Here is an 18,050-nt window from a genome sequence, read left to right on the forward strand (position 1 = left end):
GAACTTCTTCACACAGCCACTACATCATTACTTTTTTTAACGACAAACATGCTGCTAGCTTACACACCACACGTAATTAGTGGCCGTGATATATATCCCTACATTATGCCTGCTTTTCTCTAGCCATATAAGGGGTGAAATTCAAGTCCCAACATCAACACCAATTGTACATGCGAAATCAACTGATTCATCAGCACATCGTCATCAAAATGTCCGGGCCAAACCCGAAAGACACAGCATTGTTTCATCTTCATTGCTCGTCCCCAGCATCAAGCTCATCAACCTCGGCTATGCTCGCAGGTCGATTGAAATCCTCACCTTCCCCATAGTCGAGCTTCTCCTGTTGGGCAATGGCCTGTGCGGACACAATCTCCGCCAGGCGCTTCAGGCGCGGGGTTTGTAGCCCTGTAGAGTATGTTAGCTTGTATTCAACCAAGTCCGATCGCCGTTCCTTACAGGAAGGTGTATAGGTTTCCAGGGCAGTAATGGCGCGAGGTTCGGCAATTTCGTATGGGCCACTGTCATCCATGTCGACAGCTTGGAGGAGGAGGACATCGCTCTTCTCGGTCACGCGAGATGCAACAGCTTTCATGATCTCGCCATTAATAGGCTGCTCATAATCAGCAACCAAATACTGATTCAGTAGTTTCTGGATCTGGTTGGGTGATAACCTTTCGAGGAGTCAGTACTTAGTGCTCGCCAGTTGGGCTCAAGGTTGGTCGAGTCACTTACATCCAACAGATGTCTTGGATAATTTCAATATCATTCAATGTAGCCTTCTTCAGCTGCAGCAGCTTGGTCGCTTGCTATGAGTGGGGTTAGAACAGGCATGCATGATGCTAAATGAATATTTCACTTACCATTAAATGTTCCAGCTGCAAAGTGCCTTCAGGCATGTCATGGCTCTTGCACCACTCTTCGATACGGGTGATGTTGTAGTTGATCTGTAACCCGCGCTTCCAGGACAGGAAGTTGCGTCTCATCAACAAATCATTGAAAGCAGTGACGCCGACAAGACGTAAAAGCTCTGTGACGGTCTGCGTAATAATAGAGTCTTCCAGGTAATAGGCTTTCATGGCGCGGAAGACACTATTGAGCAAGCTCAAGAGGTTATCCATGCTATACGCTGGCTGAGAGTTTGATTGCAGCAGTTTACCCAGGAAACGATTGCTCTCGCTCGTGATGAAGCCTGGCAGAGACTGCGATTCAATAATCGCAGGAATGATCATCTTATGAAGCTTCTTCTTGAGAACCTTCATCCAAGTATGGTAAATGTTGAACTCGAGGCTTTCAAGGTCGTGCTTAACAATCTCCAGGAGGCGATCGTATTCGTAGTTATCTGTCTTCTGCGTCTCGTACCAGTCCTCTGCCAAGAAAACGAAGGACAACATTTCATGGACGTTTGAGAGCCAGAACGCGCCAGGGCTGATAGCATCATCGCCGTCGTGCTGCATGACTTCCTGCTGAATAGACTGCATGACATTGGCAAGAAATCGTTCAGATTCTTTGACAAATCCATTGTTCCACATCTCGGAAGTGACCAAGTTGATCAAATAAGACGGGAAGAGAACCTCCTTATCAGAAGGCGGTGGGTTGCTGTTTGGCGAGGGGATCTTGAGATTACGAATCAAGCCCATGGTGACTTCCTCGTTCAGGCCGTCCTCGTCAGCAAGAAGAGTCTCCAATTCCATTTCGATATTATCAACACCTGGGATGAACGTTGTCCCGGAGAGGTTCTGTCTGTGAGCGGTGCTTGTGACTGCCATTGAGACAGGGCGGGGGTTGTAAGCGCCGCTGAAGCGATCGACATCGCGAGTTTCGGCTCCTGCACTGCGACGCTTGGGCTTTTTGGAAGAAACCAAGTTGATGAGGCCAGTCGCCACTGACTGGACCGGAGCTGTCCCATTCGTCAATTCGCCATTAACAGGCGCATTTCTCTTGGCGACTTCCAAGGCATCTCGTAGAGACTCGAGCTCTTGCTTCAGGCTGGAATTGTCCTTGTCCCTTTCGCTGCTTACTTGTTTGGCAGACTCTAGCTCCGAGTTGGCAACACGAAGCGACTCACGAAGTTCCCGCTCCTCTTCCTGCATTCGTTTGATGTTGGCAGTGGATTCGTCAAATGCCTGCTGGAGCTTCTTCATCTCGTCCTCCATAGCCTCAAGGCGAGCTACAGCGATGCCGGCTTGATTAGCTTCAGTTTGCAGCTCCTTAGTTCGAGCCTCAAGAGCATTGTGGCGATTTTTCCACGACTTGATTTGCGCCTCGTAACTCTCAACTTGCGAAACAAGGCCCTTATTCTTCTCCTTCATAGAACCCAGTGACTGGGTAAGTTCGACAACCTTATTTTCAAGTTTGTACGAAATTTGCTTGAGATCCCGAGCCTCTTCCCTGACCTTCTTGTACTCACGGCGAGCACACTTGCCACGCCAGAGATTTTGGACCAGGACAACCTTTCTGCGATATTGTCTCCAAGATCGCTTCTGCTGACGCGACCTCCAAGCTCTCTGAATGACGAGGGCAGCATTGCCAACACGAGCTTCCATGATCGCCTTGCGGCGGAGAAAACCCTTCGCGACGGACTCGAACAGAACCATGTCGTTTCTAATACGCAAGAACGACTTGCGCTGTTTCTGACCACGCCATACTCGCTGGATGGTTGTCGCTGCCCTGATAGTGCGAAGTTCTTGAGCTTTACGCCGTGCGATATAAGCCCGGGCGGCGGCTTGTGTGTGGATGACAGCATCCCGTGCTTCCAAAAAGCGGCGGCGGTAGTACTTTGCCTTGAGATTCTTCTGGATCATCACAGCGCATTCGTTCAAGCGGTTGGTGCGAAGACCTTCGAGGAATGCGAGCATACCGGCACGGAAGAAGATCTTTGTCAAACCCAGCTGGTACTTGTCGACTCCTTTGCCGGTGGAAGTACCGAGTGCCTTTGTCAGGATTGAATTTGCCATCTGGCGGATCTCAGCAGTCCATTGATTGGAGGGAACGAGCATGTAGTAGCGCAGAGCAAATTCTTCGAATGTCCATCGTGTGGGATACCCCGCGCAGCTGATTCGAACGGTTTCAAGCACACCACAGGCACGCAGTTGGCTAAGAACCATAGGACCCTCAAATTTCCAGGCTTCTTTGGCCTCGTTTGGCTTTATGCATCTGATGTAATGAACGTCGGTGTTGTTGATTGTGTTCATGAGTTCGATCAACGAGGAGCGAAAGATACCGCCGAGTGTAGGCTTTCGATTGACGGCAACACCGATTTTGCGCCCACCAGCTGGTTTCACAGCATTGGATGACGCTGAAGCGACGTCCTTCTCACGGACAGCGGAAGCAGCGTCCAAAACTTCCTTCAAAAAGGGGTTGCTGGTAGCTCGGAGAACCGTCATGTGCTCGTCCGGAACGGTGTCTCGGTTCTTTTCGATGAAGCCTTCAGATTCGTAAGTGACTTCAACAGCGTAGTGGCAAACCGTGAATGCGGTTTTGCCGAACCTAGGCTTCTTGAAGAATCGATGCTGCTTGTCAGTGCTGAAATTTTGGTACAGCTTGTTGACAAAACTATCGTCGCTACCCATCGGGAGCCTCGACTCTTCATCAAGTAAAGAGAGGACACCCATCTTGCCTTCGATTAAATCGATGCAAGGTTGGTTGTCGGAGAAGTCAATGAAGGTCCAGTCTATTTGCTCCTTCAGATATTCTTCTTGCTCAAGTTTGAAAACATGTTGGTTGAACTCCTGCTGAAGCTTTTCGTTGGCGTAGTTGATGCAGAACTGTTCAAAGGAGTTTTTGGCAAAATGCTCAAAGCCGTAGATATCCAAGACACCAATGAAGTTTTTGACGCGGTCAATCACTTCAGAAGTAGCTAAGCTGTAATTAATGATGTTGACTAACCAGTCAAACAAACTGGAATAGATGAACTTGGCGACGGAATCGCGGACAACGACTGCCTGGGCTTGCGACAAGTTGGAAGTGATTTTCTCGCCTCGTGTGATAAGTTGCTTTTTCACGATCCACTTGGCAAATTCAGTTGCATCAATGCCAAGGATCCTGCAAGCCAGCTCTAGAGACGGTTCTGTCGGAGCGAGTACACTGTCGTTGCGGGAGGCAGTAATCTTGACATTTCCGAGGTGGAGTAGGCCTGCTAGAAGCCGGAAGATATCAGCTTGTTGCTCCTTTGCGACGCCAATAGTCTGCAGGCTCTTTTTCGTCGCGTCGAATTCAGCCTTGTCATCAACGCCATCGATTGTAGGGCAGTCGCCCTGATTTAAATAATCGAACTTGTCAATAGGCAGGATATTGAGCTCTTGGCGTTGCTGATCGGAGGCACCTGCGACAAGCTGATAGAAGATGTGATAATTTCTCTCCTTCGACGGCTGGAAGACCAGACGGGAACGCTCCAGAAGATATGTTCGAATCTTTGCACCGATGATATTTGTCTTGTCATCGAACATGATCTCGATGTACTTTCCGAAACGGGAGGAGTTGTCGTTACGAGTCGTCTTAGCGTTGCCGAATGCTTCCATGATGGGATTCGTCGCAAGAATCTGTTCCTCAGTCTCGCTCATAGACTCGGCACCGCGTTTCGAACGAGCACCTGGATTATCTGGCGCCTCTCGTGTTGCAAAGTAGCGCATGATGTACTTGGCACTGACAGTCTTTCCGGCACCCGATTCGCCGGACACAACGACCGTTTGATTTTTGTTGTCACGAACCATATCCCTAGACGGTATTAGAGCTGGGATGCGTCAGGTTGTATCGGGTCGTCTTACGCAAAGGCCTCTTCAGCGATGGCAAAGAGATGCGGTGCTTGGGTTGCACGGTGCCGGCCGGCATAGACTTGCACCATGCCAGGAACATAGAGTGAGTCTACGCGGGCAAATGGATTGGTTGCAATGAGAACAATGCCACTGTAGGTATAAATTTCCTTCTGTAGATACCGTAGCCGGATGGCTTGTAAAACTACCCGCAAAGCACATGTTAGATCGATCGTTCAATCGAGGGGAAACTTTCGATGCGAGTACCATACCAGCGGGTTCATTGAGATGCGAAAGATTTGTCAGATCATCGCTAGCTTCAAGCATCGTCGGGTTCATCAAAGGGGGCAAGGCTGGGTCTGTGCCTGTTTGGAGACCCTCGGCCGAGACTTCGATAATTTTTGTCTATCAAGATTAGCGCAAGCACTTTACGGCAGCCATTGACATTGCGAACCTCGCCATTTTCCAATTTGAATTCCAGTTTGACCTTTGGACCATCCTCAGTCTTGCTCACGAGCTCGGAGGCGACCCAGCCCTCAGCAGCATCAGGCTGCCAAGCTTTGGTGCCGACATCGTAGGTCGACGCCATCGGAAAAGGAGTCGACGGTCGGTCGGTTTGCTGGACGAGTCCAGGAACGATTGACACTAATGGGTAAGAGAAGGAAATGGCAGATACAAGAAGGTGACCATTAGCTTCTGCTAACGCTGGAGTCGGGAAACCGTCGTAAGGTAGATTCCGCCAACCGCTGGAGGCTGGATTGAGATAGACAGATCGATGCCACGGAGTTTACCACGCAGTGGAAAAACGAGGATTAGAAGAACGGCTGCGACCAACCACCCATTCGCGGGTTCGTCCACGGATCAAGGGGCTGCCGTGGGCGGAAATAAAAAGTTATGGTCTGAAAGAAGAGTCGATACAAGCAGCAGACAGAGGTAAGGTGGTGGCTATGAGCAGGGGGCGTCACCGTTGGTCAGTGGGACTGGCGCTCCTGAGAGGACCTGAGGCCCTGAACCCAAGCAGCCCCTGATGCCGCAGCTGGTCCGTGCCTGGTTACTGATTTAGTGCCCAAGTAGCCCGTACTTTTAGGAGGCACTAATCTCCAGGAGCTTGGTGAGTACCTTGTACTCCCTGCAGCAGTCCTGCCCCACCCTGGCCGACTTGAGAGGCTGGAGACAAAACGTACATATCGTCGGTACGTACCTGGGCGCGCCAAAAAAAGGGGCTGGTTGGTTCTCCAGCTTCAGCAGGTCGTAGAGCTACCTGGATTTGACCAGCAAGGTGATGACCGTTCGCTGTTGTTGCGCAAATACTTATCGACAGGTACATTTCTAACCGCCCCCGGAACCGATGAAGGATCAACGGGGTATTTACGTCGCTTTGGCCGCTCGGAGTCTTGGCGTCACTGGGAGGCCCGAACCGTTGAATGCCTGCCTGGCATGAGGCTATACATACCCGAGGCACTCTCTTTGCGCTTCATCTTCTTTGTCTGCAGCAAATCGCTCGGCTACATTGCAGAAGCAAGTCTTTATCGACGGGGACAGAACAGAGCAAATTCTTTCAAGTAATACAAATAACCAAAACACGCGGAGTGGGTGTAAAGAAGATTTAAAAGTCCAATAAATGATATTCCCGAGTACATTTCTAGTTGAGAGCTCCAATACACCAAGAAATCCCTGAGTTTACTCTGCCGATATGGAAAGCAGGCATAAGTTAAAGCTTCTGATTGTATAGCAAAACGTGAACGTTGAGTTCCAACAATGCCACTAGTACTTTTGATGTCCTCTTAATAGAGAACCCGAGTCATGATGCACGCTTTCATTAAGTCAGTATTGACCCTGTCATTTAAATGCAGTCCGACGCTGGTACTCACAGCTAAGTGCTTCGAGGCTTTCTGTAATGTCCTTAATTTGCTCGTATTTGACATTGCTGATATCCGCCATCAAATAGGCAACCTGCATATTACAGTTATTAGTTTCAACTTTGGACTCCAGTGGTAGCAGCGCAACTCACGTCACCGCGGCTGTCGCTGATTTGCTTATCGACGTTGTGATCTCCCAGAATTTCGTTGACTCTCCGAAGTACGCCTGGAACGTTGCGATGGATGTAGATGACCTAAAAATCGATGAGTACCACGTAACAAACTCTCTGACGGTGCGCATTCCTTACCCTAGCGTGGTCCGGTTCGTCGAGAGTTAGCGATCGCAGCTGGGCTTCCGGCATATTCACACTACCCAGTGTGATGCCCTGGTTAATGTAACGCACTAGGGCGTCACCCACTGTAGAATTATCAGCCATGCATTATCTGTTGTAATAAAACGCAGACTGTGCATACCTTCGACGCCAATGGCTCGCTGAGCCTCTTCAGTGCTGCCGCCGATGTGTGGTGTCAAAATGATGTTTTTCAAAGTTCGAAGATCTTCTGCCCATTGATTCAGGCTATTGGTGAAGTAGTCTCCGTTGCCGGCAGGCTCATCGGGGTAAACATCGAGAGCGGCGCCCGCCACCTTTCCTGATCGCATGGCTCTGACCAGTGCTGGAATATCGACAACGCTACCGCGGCTTGCGTTGATCAAATATGAACCCTCCTTCATGCACTCTAGCTGGCTATCGGATATCATGCCTCGCGTCTCCGGAAGATCGGGCACATGAAGTGTCACGAAATCCGCCTCCTCCAGCAGAATTTCCAGCGCTGGGACTTGACGAGCAGTACCAAGTGCCATAAGCGTAACGACATCATAGTATATCACGCTCATACCCATCGCTTCTGCCAGGACGGAAAGCTGAGATCCGATGTGACCATAACCAACAATTCCTGGAGACCCGTGAGCAATGGGTGGTTTCAGTAACGAGGCGAGATAGCTACATACCTAGTGTTTTGCCACGGATCTCCCAGCATTTAGAGCTGACTTTGTTCCATGTTCCGCGGTGCATCTCGTTGGACCGATCGCCAAGCTGTCGCGCGAGAGAGATAATCTCCCCGATGACAAGTTCAGCAACGCTGCGAGAATTTGCAAAGGGGGAGTTGAAAACGGCGATACCATTGCGCGCAGCAAACTCGAGGTCAACCTGGTTGGTGCCGATGCAGAAGCAGCCGATGACAAGGAGATTCTTGGCTTCGCGGAGGACACGTTCCGAGAGCTTCGTTTTTGAGCGAATCCCGATAACCTGAATGTCACTGGAATAACAATTAGCATGTTTGCATTGGAAGAGGGGAGAATACTGGCAAAATAGTTTGGTTTTCAAGAAATCGCATACCGGATCTTCTCAATTAACTGGTCCTCAGGCAACGAGGACTTGAAAGTCTCAACCTGATACCCCTGGCCCTTGAGGATATCACACCCCGCTTGATTGACATTTTCCAACAGTAGGATCTTGATGTCCTGAGTGTTGAACGGCTTGAGCTGTTTCGGAGCAGGGCGTTGTGGTAGAGATCTGGCCCAGCTTGGTGGGGGAGACTGGAAGGTTGCGCTGGGAGAGACAGAGAGATTCTGATCCCAGCTGTGCGACACAGACTTTCTCTGCGCCTGGGAAGAAGGGCCTCTTTCGATGTCTACCGGAGGCGTCATGATGGCTACTTTGCAATGAGGGGTTTACAAAAATCTTTCAGGGTTGCGCCTATTTATGTATGATATGTTCTTGGCCGGCCCAGTGAAAGAAGATGCAATGCATGTGGGGTGGATGGTCCGATTAAGGCCAGGTGCAGCCCGAGGTGCCATTTTTTTCTTTCAGCGCCGATTCAGGATGCACCCGGACTGACTTACTTGACGTGACTGCTTCCCGCCTTGCCAAATCCAGCTTGGCACCAGGACATTGCAAAACCACCCTGCATGCATGCACTCCGTCTCAACTGATTGCCTACCTATAGTTCAACGCCCGCGAGGTTGGGATGATTGGATGCACAAGGCATTAGGCCGATTCTTTTCGCCCTCTCCCCCCTCTTCTATGTACCTATGTATATCTACATTGTACCGTGATAGTTAGTTGCCACCACTGTAAATGAGTCAGAGCCGCCGCTGCCTCCGACGCGACCTGCAGGTATTCGCAGTCTGGCTATGCCATTTTCGGACATACCGCTTTCATGCCGGGGACGGAGACGCCCATTCGGTCTACACCAGCGAGGTGGTTCGCCCGCGTTTTTTTTGTCTACTCTACTCTATAGTCATGGTCAACTGGGATGGAGAAACAAAGCATGTATACTTTGCATTAGTTAATTGTCAGATAGAAGAGATAATCTCAAACGACTGGCAGGGCTCTTTCTCTTCTTTCCCGCCAAAAATCAGATAGAAAGCCATGTTTCCATTGTACCTTGCAATTCTTTTCATCCCGTCCCTATGTGATACCGAAAGAAGTCTTTAAACTCGCACATAAATATTCACAGGATAACCATTCCTACTTCTACAGCGACTGGAAGTCAACACTAAGTTGCTCGCTTAGCTCTGCTTGCACTCAGCGGCTTCTTGCTTGGGCTTTCCAGATTCGTCCTTGAAAGAATTAGTAGTTGAAACGGAGGGAGGCAGTGGATGGCCAATATCACTTACATCGTCGTCTGTCTCCTCTTCTTCATCCTGATCATCGCTGAGGTCGTCCTCATCCTCATCCTCCTCATCGTCAAAGTCCGGCTCCTCCAATTCACCGTCGTCAATTTCTTCATAGCGAAGAGCCTCGCCAGTGAACCAGTCAACAGCGCGAGGAATGAGCTTCTCCTTAATATCTTCGCCAAGGTGGTAATCCAGCTCAAGACGCTCCTCGATTTCGGTGGCAGCGTCCTCGTCTTCCTCGTCCTCCTCGTCGCTCGGGGGCTTGGGGGGAGAGAAGAAGTTGAAGAAGGACTCGGTGGGCACCGTCTTCTTGACAATTCGGGTTTGTTTGGTGTCTGAAAAAGTTTAAGATTAGTCGGATCGATATTTAAGGCATATAAATTGCGGTGCAAAGTGGGGGAAAAGCTCACTCTTGTTTCTCTGCTTTTTAGCCTCGACGCGAACAGTGAGGTCCTTGCCGGGAAGCCACTCGATCTTGTCGCCCTCGGCGTGGTCGTAGATGAAATCACCGCCATATCCGCTTTCGTTTTGATAGAAGTATGTCTTTGTGAGAGTCTTGTTGGAGAAGAATTCGTTTGTAGAAAACTCAAAAATCAGTCTGAACCCTGGCTCCTGCAAATATTCCATCCGAATGTCGGTCAAGTGTTTGAGAGCAGCCTCATCCCGATCCGTGATGATCTCAGCAAACGTCACCTGGTTCTTCATGGCGGAGAGCCAGAACTCAGGAATGCCAGCAACATTCTCGGGCATGTCGAGTTTGATACCCTCTTCGTCAGCTTCGGTGGTCTTGGGCTGGACTTCGAAGTTTTCATCTTCTCCAGCCTTGATCTCGTCCTCGGTAGGTTCAGTTTGGCCGTTGACGATGGCAGAGCGCTTCTCATAGAGCGGGGTGAATTTGGCAAAGTACTTCTTCTCGAGCTGAAGAACCTCCTCTTGAAACTCAGCCTCGAGTTTGGCATGATCTTTCTGGATAGCTCGGAGGCCCGAAACTCTGCGGCGAACAGTGGGTGGCAGAGACTCAATGTATCCAGATGAGCGGCCAATAAGAGAGCCGAGGCGGCCCTGGATCATCTGGACGAGCTGGGGGTTCTGGGCGAAGATGGAGGCGGCAGCGGCGCGCTCCATGTCATCTAGATCGAGATTTCGCATTAGTCACGTCGACTGAAGAAGGCTGAGGATTGAAACAAACCCTCCATGATGCTTGCTACGCCAGGCTGCTGGGCTCGAGAGGAGATGGGCGCGTTTGTCGCGGGAGTGTTTTGCGGCGTACTGAAGTGGGGTTGGTCAGCTTTGGGAGAGATGCCTTCACCGCGTCACAACTTACGGAGCCGTCATCTGGTCAGCTCGTTTGCCTGGGATCGGTTCGGCCATTGTAGCTGATGGAAGCGGAGTAACTGCTAGGCCGTGAAAGTTATATTTGGCGTTGAAGAAGGTAGAAGGAAGAAAGAAGAGGGGTGGGAATGGACATGCAGAAAGTTGAGGTGCCCCAAAGTGACTGGGGTTGTGAATTTTTGGTGGGGGGGGGCGAGGGGGAGACTGTGTTGCGTTGGAGAGGAAAAATTTCCTTAAGGGCGATTTTTTTGGTTGGCGCGACCGGGTGCGTGGGTTGTTGAGAGGTGCTGATGGTCCCATCTTGTCTACAGCCTGCAAAAGCTACCTGAAAGCTACTAATATATCTGAGGTCCATCTGCGGGTATCTTTGTATTGTGTATGTATCCTGGGTCGGCCACGACTCGCTTGTGTGGAAGATCCAGGCACACAGACATGTACCTCTGTGTGGTACCTAACCAAGTCCGCCAGGTCCGTTCAAGCGAACACGGTCAACCTCCATCATGCCTTAGTAATTACCTAGGTAGGTACCTATCTATGTTGTATGTACATGCATACATACATACTTACTTTACACCGCCATTGCTACGACGCAAGGCAGCTCGTCCAATTCCAGCTTCACTAATTGCAATAAGTACAAAGCTGGCATGCAAGATAAACTTATGGGCTGGAAGTAAAACGCTTTTGGTTCCTTTCAAAGCAGTGAAAATTCTATTTTAAGGCCTTAGATAATCTCTACTGTGTTCCTCTTTGGAACGCGAGAGCGCCAAGTGGCGATGGCTACCTACCCGATCACGACTGTCGAACTGGCAAAACTGCCTAGGCTGATGTTGCCCAACGCAAGTTGTGTACCCTAACTTGTCAGTTTGAATCGAAGAGCTATCTATCTATGTACAGAATGCATAGGAAGAATGTTCCTGGGACTGCTTCTCACACGAACGCGCCTGGCGCGCTATACTCACTAGGAAACCAATCAGTGAGTTCTCTGCCTTGTAAAACAAGTAGCCCCACATCGGTGCCCTGTCCGGCCAGCTGGGGCGCAATATTCGTAGATCAAGTGAGCCTCATCCACCTGCCCGACCCGTGGGCTTTCCGACACATCTAAAAGTTGCGCCGCCTCAATTGAGATAGGGAGATATAGGGGCAGAAATATCGTGTACCGTTGTCGCAAAGCAGGCGGGCACAACTCTGGATAAGAACGATGACTGCACTGCAGTAGCCAGTCAGCACAATGAGCGACCACCGACAACATGATGAGGAGGCGCGAGCCTCCCAGCCAAGCTTGTATAGGCTCACCTCCAACCAGAGCATGTCGAGCATCTTTGAGGAAGTAGAAATGGCACATGAGGAGGTATTGCCCTGTTATTCTCCCTCCCCGAATCTCATATGCTGAGCTTTGCCCTAGTTGTACTCGGGACCAGTTGCCGAAAGCCTACCCACGAGCGTGTCTGCCTTCTCGCATCGCCGCCACCGCGCAGATTCTACGACTAGTTTCACGTACTACGAAGAGGGGCCCCAGGATGATGCGCACTCGGAGAACTCGGACGAGGCTGACTATGTCGGCGATCGCGATGAATACAGCCGGAGACCAAGCATTGGCAGTGACCTTGACGACATAGACTTCGCTGTCGTCAACGATGAAGATTCTGCAGATCGCCAATACATCGCCTCCGATGATGACTATCTCATGCGGCGACGCTCGTCTACACATTCGCGGCTATCAGTTCACGCTCGCTTGCTCAGGCGGGATAGTACTACTACCGCAGGAAGCGCTCGACAAAGCGGAAGAACAAGCCAAAAAGTCTACATGGCCAATGAGGACCTTACAATCGCTATTGCAGGGTTCTCTACAAGCTATTCGGGTCTTGCTATCTATATTCTTCTGTGCTTTCTGAGTGGCGGCATTGCTTTTCTTGTGCTGCGATGGCTTCCACGCTGGTATGTCGCTGTCCTGGGACGAGCCACGGCGCTCCAAAGCTGCGATTGGGTAGTCATCGAGAATCAGTGGGGTGAACTTGCAATTCTCGATGTCAGGTCGCAAGACTATGGCCGGCCGGTGTCTTCAGTTTTTGGCGCGTCTGAGAAGCTCCTGTCGTACGGCTTAGATGATGAGAATGACCCCCTGCTGGACGATCTTCGAACCCTTGAGTATCGTTATGTTCGATTCTTTTATCACCCGATCAAGGATAGATTTATTCTGTCTTCAGGATGGAAAGATCCAGATTGGACGGATGTGCGCCTAGTGCGATCAGGATTAGACAGCGATGAAAAGATGATGCGAGAGCAGATTTTTGGCCCCAACCTCATTGACATTGAGCAAAAGTCTGCCAGTCAACTCTTGGTTGATGAAGTACGTTTCACCTACCCCCTCTTGCCTGCGTGTTAGGACAACAGTTGACTGGCCCAGGTTCTACATCCGTTCTACATTTTCCAGATTGCCAGCTTAGTGCTTTGGTCTTTAGATTCATACTATTACTACGCTGCATGCATTTTTGTCATGTCGGTTGGAAGTATAGCGGCAACACTTGTCGAGACCAGAGCGGTATGTTGAAAATCTAGAGTAGACTATCAGAATCAACTCTAATTTGCGACAGACTATGAAGAGACTGAGGGAAATCTCGCGTTTTGAATGCGACGTCCGTGTACTGCGTAACGGATTTTGTATGGCTGCACCCGAAATTCAACAACATACTCGCTTATTTTTCGCTAACCTTCTGTTATAGGGAAGTATGTCACATCCAGCGACTTGGTACCTGGCGATGTGTATGAGCTTAGCGACCCGAATCTCTCGCAATTTCCTAGCGACAGCTTGCTTCTCAGTGGAGATTGTATCGTCAATGAGAGCATGCTAACAGGTGAATCTAACATTCACTCGTATGCAGACCGTGGACTAATGATGGAGCAAGGCGAGTCCGTGCCCGTATCGAAACTGCCGGCAATTGACCAGACTTTGCATGAGATGAATCTTTCAGCATCATCTGTTTCGCCTGAAACTGCACGACATTTCCTGTATTGTGGCACCAAGATTGTGCGCGCCCGACGACCTCAGGAAGACCTGGACGGCGACGCTGTGGCGCTCGCGCTGGTTGTTCGCACGGGTTTCAATACAACGAAAGGGGCACTCGTTCGCTCCATGCTATTTCCTAAACCATCCGGATTCAAATTCTATCGCGACTCATTCCGGTACATCAGCGTGATGGCAGGAATTGCTCTGATCGGTTTCACAGCGTCATTCATTAATTTCATCCATTTGAAACTGGCATGGCATTTAATTATTGTCAGAGCACTGGATCTGATAACTATTGTTGTGCCACCAGCGCTGCCAGCGACGTTGACCATTGGCACAAACTTTGCACTATCTCGGCTAAAGGGAAAGCAAATCTTCTGCATTAGCCCTCAGCGAGTCAACGTGGGAGGGAAGCTTGATGTCATGTGCTTTGACAAGACAGGAACGCTTACTGAGGACGGCCTCGATGTGCTCGGTGTACGAATTGTCTCCGAAGAAACGGGCGTGTTTGGCGATGTTTTGAAGGACTCCAGCTCCTTTGGGTCTATGACTGCATCGGAATCGCATCCTAATCTACTACAGGCCGCCATGTATACCATGGCAACATGCCATTCGTTGCGATCAGTCGATGAGGCACTTGTCGGTGACCCGCTTGACCTGAAAATGTTCGAATTTACAAATTGGTCGTTCGAAGAAGGGACACAATCCACTGGGGACGGGGAAGATGATGAGAGTGGCCTTGCCCCATCTACAGCTAAGCCGCCTGGCGTATGCCCCCCTTTCACATGCTCAGCGAGAGACCTATCTAACAACCACAGGGTCAATTGGAACTTGGAGTTCTGAAATCTTTTGAATTTGTCTCGCAACTGCGGCGAGCCAGCGTAGTTGTGCGGCAATTCGGCAAGAAAAGTGGTAATATTTTCGTCAAGGGTGCGCCAGAGGCGATGCGCGAGATCTGCGACCCTGAAAGTTGTGAGTTTCTGTTCCGTGCCTACCGTTTCAGGACCCTGCTAATAATAATCAAAGTCCCCGTTGATTATGAAGAACAACTGGCGCACTACACGCACAAAGGCTATCGTGTAATCGGATGTGCTACGCGCCATCTGAAAAAGCTCAGCTGGATCAAAGCCCAAAAGATGACACGAGAAGAGGTCGAGAGTGGCTTGCGCTTCGTTGGCTTTGTCATCTTCGAGAACAAGCTGAAGCCTAGCACAGCCCCAGTGTTGAAAGAGCTGATTGACTCGAACATTAGAGCGGTGATGGTTACTGGCGACAACATCTTGACAGCAATCAGCGTTGCGAGAGAATGTGGCCTGTTAGAGAAACACGCCCATTGTTTCGTGCCCCGCTTCATCGAAGGTATGTGGCGTCTGCCTCCCACTCGAGTTGCCAGTGGGTGATACTGAATACGTTTTCAGGCGACTTCCAAGATCCAACCGCCAAACTGCAGTGGGAAAGCATCGATGGCAGCGCATATGCACTCGACAGTGCAACCTTGCTGGTTTGTTACCACTACCCATCTTTGACCATCTGCGTTCCAATAGCTTACAAGCGATGCAGCCCCAACCCGTGTTTCCCGTAGCTGATCTCTCGCTCCCTTACGACATATCCAACTTTCGCAATTACTCAATAGCCGTCAGCGGTGATGTTTTCCGCTGGATTGTGGACTATGCGCACCCACAAGTACTTCGCCGGGTACGTTATTTCCCGAGGCATCTCTGATTCAAAGTCTATGTTAACATTTGGATGTTAGATGCTTGTTCTTGGAAGTGTATTCGCTCGAATGTCGCCTGATGAGAAGCACGAGCTTGTCGAAAAACTTCAAAGTATCGACTATTCCTGCGGCTTCTGCGGCGACGGCGCGAATGACTGCGGAGCCTTGAAGGCGGCAGATGTTGGAATTTCCTTGTCAGAAGCCGAAGCATCAGTCGCAGCTCCCTTCACGTCTAGAGTATTCGATATTCGCTGCGTCTTGGAAGTGATAAGGTACGTTGCTCTCTCAAACTATTGAAAGTACTTGATGGGGTCTGACCTCCTCCAGGGAAGGTCGCGCAGCTCTCGTTACCAGTTTCAGCTGCTTCAAATACATGAGCTTGTACTCGGCGATTCAATTCACGTCCGTGAGCTTCCTGTACGCGAAAGCTTCGAATCTCGGCGACTTTCAATTCTTGTTCATTGATTTGCTTCTGATTCTACCTATTGCCATCTTCATGGGCTGGGCAGGCCCTGCTCGGATTCTATACACGAAACGCCCAATATCCGGACTGGTTTCCCGAAAAGTGCTCACACCTCTCCTGGGACTCATGGCAATCTGCATTGCAGTGCAGGCCATAGCGTACATCACCGTTCGGGAGCAAATTTGGTACATCCCACCAGTAGTGGGGCACGATGAGTCTGACATTAAAAACTCGGAGAACACCGCGCTGTTCCTGACGTCTTGTTTCGAATACGTGTTTTCTGGTGTGATCCTAAATGCAGGCCCTCCGTTCAGAGAAAGCACCGCAAGCAACTGTACGTATCGCGCGCGACAACTCCGAGCAGCAACAAGCTAACCTTGTGTGAAAGGGCCATTCCTCACCACAATCTTTCTGTCACTTGTGATGACACTCTTCATGATAACTGGCTCCTCTAAGTGGCTTCAAAAGCTTATGGAGCTCACCAAGATGCCGTGGGATTATAAGCTATTCTTGGTTGGACTGGGTTGTCTATATCTCGGAGTTGCTTGGACTTTTGAGAAATACGCCGCCACCCCACTGTCAAAGCTTCTCGGAAAGGTCAGGCTTGCCGCTACAGGAAAGCAGAAACAGAGGAAGCAATATAAGCAGATAGGGGAAGAACTGCGTCTTGAGATGATGCGGTGAGGGTCCGCGCAGCAACAGCATCGTCGCAACAGCATCGCCCGACAGCGCCAAGATGCCATTTTCTTTCTAGATAATTCTAATAGATTTACACATTTGGAATTTCATCAATTTCTCGGTTCACTCCAGTCTTGGAATTAATTTGCCTTGCTTACATTGTCTAGATTTCTTGCGACTTGGTCGGACTTGGTGACGAGCGTGCTGTTTTCGAAAGGACTGCGAAGACATCCGATCGCCGCCGGTTAGATAAAGAAGATGTCTAACACTACGGGAGTGACGCCGACGTCTGATAAACAGGTGGCCGCACATTTGACACACAAAATTGTCTTCGAATGCTGTACTTCAACAGATACAGGCGCTCGTGTCGTCACCGTAGGACTATCTATCAGAGGGAGATTTCGCCGCCCCAAGTACCGAAGGATAGTTCCATCACAAGCGAGTACATCTTATGGCAGAACCGCAAATAAATGGGCAAGCCCAGGGAAAGCGGACTGGGAGTATGTCATTTGCATTCGAGGAAACCGCCCGAGAAGCAAGCGTCCCCTTAGTCCGGTCGAGAATTATCACAGTCATATCGGGCGCTCGCGTTTTTTGATTTGGTTTTTTTGTTCAGTTTTCCTTTATGATACCAGAATGTGCCTTATAAATACATCGGCTTCGCCTACCACGTACGCCTCCGTGTCGTCTAGTGATCCCAAGGGTGCTTCCAGCCCATCAAAACCGGACCTGTGTGAAACAAGGTTAGCTTTTTCTCGACGATGCGCCAAGTTCACTGCCGTATTTGCGGCATTGACATCAGCAGCGGGAATCGTACCATCTTTCTTCGCTCTGTACATCAGCTGTGAAGGGTCTCCGTTAGCAAGGGGTTCCCAAATCGATTCCGCACACCAGCTTTCGAGCTGATCTCACCCAAAACCACATGCCAGCTCCGAGAGCAGTAGCAGTCAGGCGGTAGATCGGGGCCACATGGGGCACAGGAGGCTTAGGGGGGCCCATGACGAATGTTGGACGGCTTGTCGATGTCGGATTTCGCGCGATGATGTGTTACGTCGGCCCCTGCGGTCAGGAGAATTAGCAAGGCTGCGGAAGGAAACTTCCAGCGTCATGGCGCACTGTCACATACCGTCGTAAGCTAATTGATCGGGATATTGGGCGATTTAGCTCGTCTCGCGGCCGTCGTCTCGTCGGAGTTCGAAGATGTTACAATGTGCTTGGAGCGGAATGGAAATTGGCGATGTTCAGATGACTAAGCCTTTTTGCTGTACTGGTCAGTGGTTGCTAGCGTTAGAAAAGTGGCGACGGTTGATACGGTCGCAAGTACGAATTAGTTACATACATGGGTAGGTACATAGTTACCAGCCACATGAAACTCGGGCAGAAAGAAGTACAGCAACTTTATAGCCGAGTTGCGCCAAGATGGAAGTACGATATTGTTCTGCAAAAAAACGATAGAGAAAAGCGGAAAATAAGAGATATAGAAATAGATTTAAGGTATAAATAGCAGCTTCTTTCTTCTAAGATATTCTACGTCAGTATCAAAATAGCATTGTAGGTCTACAGGTATGCTAG

General features: G+C 50.0%; 4 protein-coding genes across 4 annotated transcripts; 1 reads left to right on the plus strand and 3 right to left on the minus strand.

Annotated features, from left to right (window-relative positions):
- Window positions 1-250: 250 nt before the first annotated feature.
- Window positions 251-5,337, minus strand: ISF_04062 (Myosin head, motor domain protein; the record flags this gene model as incomplete). Its single annotated transcript, XM_018847668.1, has 7 exons — window positions 251-405; window positions 457-671; window positions 733-806; window positions 861-4,713; window positions 4,764-4,953; window positions 5,021-5,153; window positions 5,203-5,337. The coding sequence occupies 7 exons, from the start codon at window positions 5,335-5,337 to the stop codon at window positions 251-253; spliced, it is 4,755 nt and encodes a 1,584-aa protein (XP_018705248.1).
- Window positions 5,338-6,532: 1,195 nt separating this feature from the next.
- On the minus strand, window positions 6,533-8,315 carry ISF_04063 (D-3-phosphoglycerate dehydrogenase 1; the record flags this gene model as incomplete). The annotated part of the gene is made up of 7 exons (XM_018847669.1): window positions 6,533-6,561; window positions 6,620-6,701; window positions 6,760-6,861; window positions 6,916-7,025; window positions 7,082-7,561; window positions 7,617-7,924; window positions 8,005-8,315. 7 exons carry the CDS (start codon window positions 8,313-8,315, stop codon window positions 6,533-6,535), a joined length of 1,422 nt encoding a protein of 473 aa, XP_018705249.1.
- Window positions 8,316-9,179: 864 nt separating this feature from the next.
- On the minus strand, window positions 9,180-10,658 carry ISF_04064 (nucleosome assembly protein; the record flags this gene model as incomplete). The annotated part of the gene is made up of 5 exons (XM_018847670.1): window positions 9,180-9,230; window positions 9,288-9,622; window positions 9,698-10,417; window positions 10,477-10,556; window positions 10,612-10,658. 5 exons carry the CDS (start codon window positions 10,656-10,658, stop codon window positions 9,180-9,182), a joined length of 1,233 nt encoding a protein of 410 aa, XP_018705250.1.
- Window positions 10,659-11,847: 1,189 nt separating this feature from the next.
- Window positions 11,848-16,727, plus strand: ISF_04065 (ATPase type 13A2; the record flags this gene model as incomplete). The annotated part of the gene is made up of 13 exons (XM_018847671.1): window positions 11,848-11,967; window positions 12,022-12,966; window positions 13,024-13,158; window positions 13,211-13,277; window positions 13,340-14,391; window positions 14,442-14,595; window positions 14,650-14,982; window positions 15,042-15,124; window positions 15,184-15,318; window positions 15,377-15,609; window positions 15,665-16,134; window positions 16,189-16,480; window positions 16,646-16,727. The coding sequence occupies 13 exons, from the start codon at window positions 11,848-11,850 to the stop codon at window positions 16,725-16,727; spliced, it is 4,101 nt and encodes a 1,366-aa protein (XP_018705251.1).
- Window positions 16,728-18,050: the final 1,323 nt, after the last annotated feature.

The sequence above is a fragment of the Cordyceps fumosorosea genome (assembly GCF_001636725.1).
Source record: "Cordyceps fumosorosea ARSEF 2679 chromosome Unknown scaffold_8, whole genome shotgun sequence".
NCBI classification, from domain to species: domain Eukaryota; kingdom Fungi; phylum Ascomycota; class Sordariomycetes; order Hypocreales; family Cordycipitaceae; genus Cordyceps; species Cordyceps fumosorosea.